The sequence below is a fragment of the Tupaia chinensis genome, unplaced genomic scaffold, assembly GCF_000334495.1.
Source record: "Tupaia chinensis unplaced genomic scaffold, TupChi_1.0 Scaffold145093_1, whole genome shotgun sequence".
Classification (NCBI taxonomy): Eukaryota; Metazoa; Chordata; class Mammalia; order Scandentia; family Tupaiidae; genus Tupaia; species Tupaia belangeri.
The window spans coordinates 370,461-374,960 of NW_006204954.1; the positions used below are offsets into that span (position 1 = coordinate 370,461).

General features: G+C 39.6%; 1 protein-coding gene across 2 annotated transcripts in view; it reads right to left on the reverse strand.

The window, feature by feature from the left end:
* Positions 1 to 4,500, reverse strand: part of IQGAP2 (IQ motif containing GTPase activating protein 2) — a gene marked incomplete at its 3' end in the record, with an annotated part of 303,633 nt that overhangs the window by 53,269 nt on the left and 245,864 nt on the right. For both annotated transcript variants that reach the window (XM_014583916.1, XM_014583917.1), the window contains 1 exon segment: positions 1,159 to 1,367. In XM_014583916.1, the coding sequence (XP_014439402.1) occupies positions 1,159 to 1,367 (209 nt within the window).

Consider the following 4,500-nt stretch of genomic DNA (forward strand, 5'->3'; position numbering starts at 1 on the left):
TGGAGGACAGGACTGGGACACACTTGTCCACTAGCTGGGGGCCGCCATGGCGGTCACCTCTCAGGTGTCCTCAGCCACTGGTCACTGGCCCTAACCTCTCACCTGCTGCATCCTTCTCCAAGCTTCCCTGCCTTGACCTTTGAGAGTTCTGAAAAGTGATGTAGCATGTAGGAAAGGAACAGGGACAAGGAGAAAGGTCTTACCCTAAAAACCTGGTTTGGTGTAAAAATGACACTTTTTTTTTTTTTTTTTTTTTACATGGTTTATGGACCCTGACATGGGCAAGTTTCACACTGGTAGGAAACCACAGTGCTGTTTAGAGACTAAATATGGACTTTTTAGAAATGTTTTGGGGTATTTGGGGATGATTTAACAATCTGCTCAGTCTCCTGTAGTGTCCTCAATCTGTGGTTATTCTATGAAAAGGCATAAGCCCCTGGTAAGTTCATTATGTCTTCTAATGTCATCAGGCCTGTGTCTCCTCCATTTCTCCATCCCTTAGGGATTTGAGGCAGGCATACACACACACACACACACACGGTAGGACATGAGGGATCCAGTTTTATTTTTTTAAAGAATTATTTTAACTTTTATTATTATTATTTATTTAAATTTGATCAGAGAGGGACAGGGCGGGGGGGGGAGAGAGAGGGAGAGAAGGGATGGGGCGGGGGGGGGGGAGAGAGAGAGAGAGAGAGAGAGAGAGAAAGTAAGTGAGAAAGCGAGCTACCATGTTCAGGACTAGAACTCTGGTTGGCCATGTGGGGGTCCAGCACCCTTAACCACCATGCCACCTGCTGGCCCCAGGGATCCAGCTTTTTTAACCACCAAACCATGGGCTGGCCCAGTATGCATATTTCATTACTTTCTTGTATGTTTACATTTAGACCTTAGTCTTATGAAGGTACATATGTCTGTAGGTTTTACTTCTAAATATCTTTTCAGAATGATAAAGAAGCCTTACGAAATATGTTCAAAAGGGGAGGGACATGGAATTTTGCAGATCTGAGAACTGCTAACTTGTAATTAAAATGATAAATGGACTTTGGACAACTTATTCTAGATTCCTAATAAGCTTAGTTGGGTCAGCGTGTCATAAGTATGTATGTGTGAGTCTTCCTTTTCTGGGAGCAGACAGTCCCGCCAGCCCCCACCTACCTCCAGTGTGATCCGGTTCTTCACCAGGAGTCCGATCTTGATATCCATAAGGTTCAAGTCTTTCTCTAGCTGCTGGTTGGCCCTGATCTTGGTCACCACTTCCTCCCTTAATCGTGCAACTTCCAGATCCTCTTGGAAATCCAAGTCACTTTGGTCCAACAGGTGTACAAATTTGCGTATTACTGTTAATGGTGGGTTTTCAGAGCCAACTGCAGGGAAAGGAGCAGAGATTCTTTAATTAGAAAAGCTTGGAATTATCATCAGTTGGGAAAAACCCTAGGCCTTTAAATAAAGTATGATGAGAAAAATATAGCAACAGAAGTCTTTGGTCTGTGGAGCGGATCATTACGGCCCAGGAAAATCTGGACAAGTAAACCGATCCTATAAATAGATGCAAAAAACTGGATTACATCTGGCTTCATGATTTTCTAGTTGTCAAATACTCATTTATCAGTTCTCCTTCACACTGTCCCCAGGACACTATCTGTGTCTTATTGACACAGGAACCTGGGGAAAAAAGTTAGTAAGAGTTGTCTCAGCTTTTAAGACCTTCTGGTTGAGACTGATAAGAGATTTATGCTCTTGTTCCAGGAAGCAGAAAGTGGTTTCTTTCATCCCAAAAGATCTTTGGGAAGGACCTGGAACAAGATTAGATAAAAGCTAGACTAAGGGATAGCTGAATTTGAAAAGGTCAAGGAAGGCAGGTCTGTAACCAAGTAAGAACCACTGGGATAAAGGGGATAGATATTCTACTCACCAGAAATATGACTTTTGAAATTGAAAGGTGGTCCTTGTATTTTCAAGCACAGATGAAGGAGAGTGCTCAGAATGTGAGGGCAGCCTCACTCATTGAGAGTGGGGTTCTCATGTAAATTCTAAAGGCTTTTTCATCAGTCCCGTATAGTTTAATTCCCTGGTATTTTGACCCTTGAAAAAACACTTTTCATTTCAATGTGCTTAAACAGCAACTCTGGATAAACCACTAAAATCAACTCTGAGAGACTGGATGGTGGTGCAGTGGTGAAATGTGACCCCTTGAGTCTGACCCACAAGGGAAGTTTTGAGCTTGTGTCTGAGTCCTTTCTGAGTAAGCCAGACATGTGCATACCCATGACCCAGGGCTGGCTGAGGCTGGGGGTGGGTCATGGTGTCAAGACCTTGTTGGGGATGCTTGTCTTTCTCTCTGTCTCTATCTGTCTCTCTTGCTCATGGAAGAAATAAACTTCGAACAAACAAAGAAAACACCTGATTGGGTCTTTGGGTATGAATGACTAGACTGAACAATACAAAGACCAAACAAGTCTAGTCCTTAGTAACTGTCTCCATTATATTTAGGACCTTGGTCAACCTTCCTTTGTACTTCCAGCATAGCTGTGTGCTGTCTGACACTCAAAGAATGAAAGTTAAACTAACACTACAGACAATTTACAGCAGGGACAACCCAATCTAGCATCCTCTCTGTTAGTATTTTGCCACGTTGGATGGTCATTATTGGAAAGATAACCTTGTGCAATGGGACCCTCATTCCTTGATCACTGAAGCACATATGAATTTTTCTTTCTACTTGTAGCTAAGGTGCCACTGCTGACATGACCCTTTCAAGAAAAGCCTGAAGGAAGCACCAGAACTCAATCCAGTAGCTGAGAAACCATGAATCTTCCCCTGTGTATCCAAAGTTAATGTTTGCCCTAAGAATTGTGTAGCTTTGTATGTACTATCGGACCTGTTAGAAAACTACTAAATTAATGTTTTAGCTCTACTAACTGTTGAGGATTTTAATTGAATATTTCCTCTATCAACACTAGACTTTTCAATATCTTCATCTGAGAACGATTTTGTAGTATTTTAATGGCAGAAAATCACACAACTTCATATTCAGAACCTGTAAGTGGCCACATCATAATTTCAGCAACTTCTAACCTTAAAGACATTCAAGGCTTTTCCAGAAGAAAAGGGTGAAATGGATAATCACAAACTAAGGAAAGTGATCTTCAGATTTAATACAAAAACTGACAAATGAAAATTTACCTCAGTTACCACAAAACCACCCAACTAAAGCTCAGAGAAGCTTAGATTTAACTTCCTCACACAGTTCTTATCTACTGTCTGTATCCTAAGATAAAATTGCCTACATTTTAAAATAATAATCTTTGTACTATAAAAATGTAAACAAAGGTAGTCACCACTATAATGACCCATTTTTTATTTCATTATCTAGAGATAAATAAAAATCAGCCTGCGTTCACTTGGAGACTTTATTCTTTAATTGTCTTTCGTGTGCAAAGCAAACCTGTTTTAGTGTGTTAGGGCTCAAAGGAAACAGACTCCCTATTCAGCCTACTTGTAAAAAAACGTAAAGCCATCTCCCATCTGGGGTTTGAATCTCATTAATTTTAAAGTGGAGAAACTGTGGAATTGAAAGGACTGGTTGGACCTTTCCTACTCAGCTTGCATACTAAGTTCAGGAATCTAGTGGAATGAGGTCCGTGTTATCTAAGCAGATTCTTTAGGCTGGAGGCAGAATGTGGCCTGCAATGCTCTCCTAGGCTTCTGCTTTTTCCTTCACAAGTTCCAGGGAAGATATTTCTTGAGTTATATACTTCATCCCTTAATTTAATAAACTTTAGACAATAAAGACTGCTGGCTAAACTATTTAGTAGGCACTGAGCTCAGGAAAGGGCAGAATTAGAGTTCAAAATAACAGCTGTTTCATTAAAAAATCAGTCAACTGATGACTAAACCAATTTTGAATGACAAACAAAATATTGTAAAAATGTGAGAAGTACTAATAAATTTATCAGCAAGGTCTTCTTGATTCAATCTAGGATATGTTTATGTTCTTAATTATTAGACTATAAAACATTTGGTATATAAGGAATAATCTTCACTATGTAAAAAAGTAATAACAAACATGAAGAATGGGGACTGAGGAAATAGCACAAAGCGTGACTGTTATTTCTGGGTGATTTCTATTTTAGTGTGCTATTTCAAACATTTTTTACAAATAGTATATAGAGTTGTCATTAAAGTTATGACACATTTTTACACAGAAAAAGGTCATGACTTTTCTGTTGATCCAATGGTATTGTAGGAAAAATAGTATATTTTATCTGCTGTGAAAAGTCTACAATGAAATTACAGGAAGATGCTTGTAGTTATCACCTTTGGGAAGTAAGACTATACGTTTTTTCCTTTCTATTCATATTTCCAAAAGTTCTTCTATGAATACATTTACTTTTTGTTTTTTTTGAAAAGTTTATCACTATAGGGCGTGTGCGCTCGCCAGACAGACAGAGACATAGAGAGACACAGAGATAGAAAGTGAGAAATCACCCCCCGGGG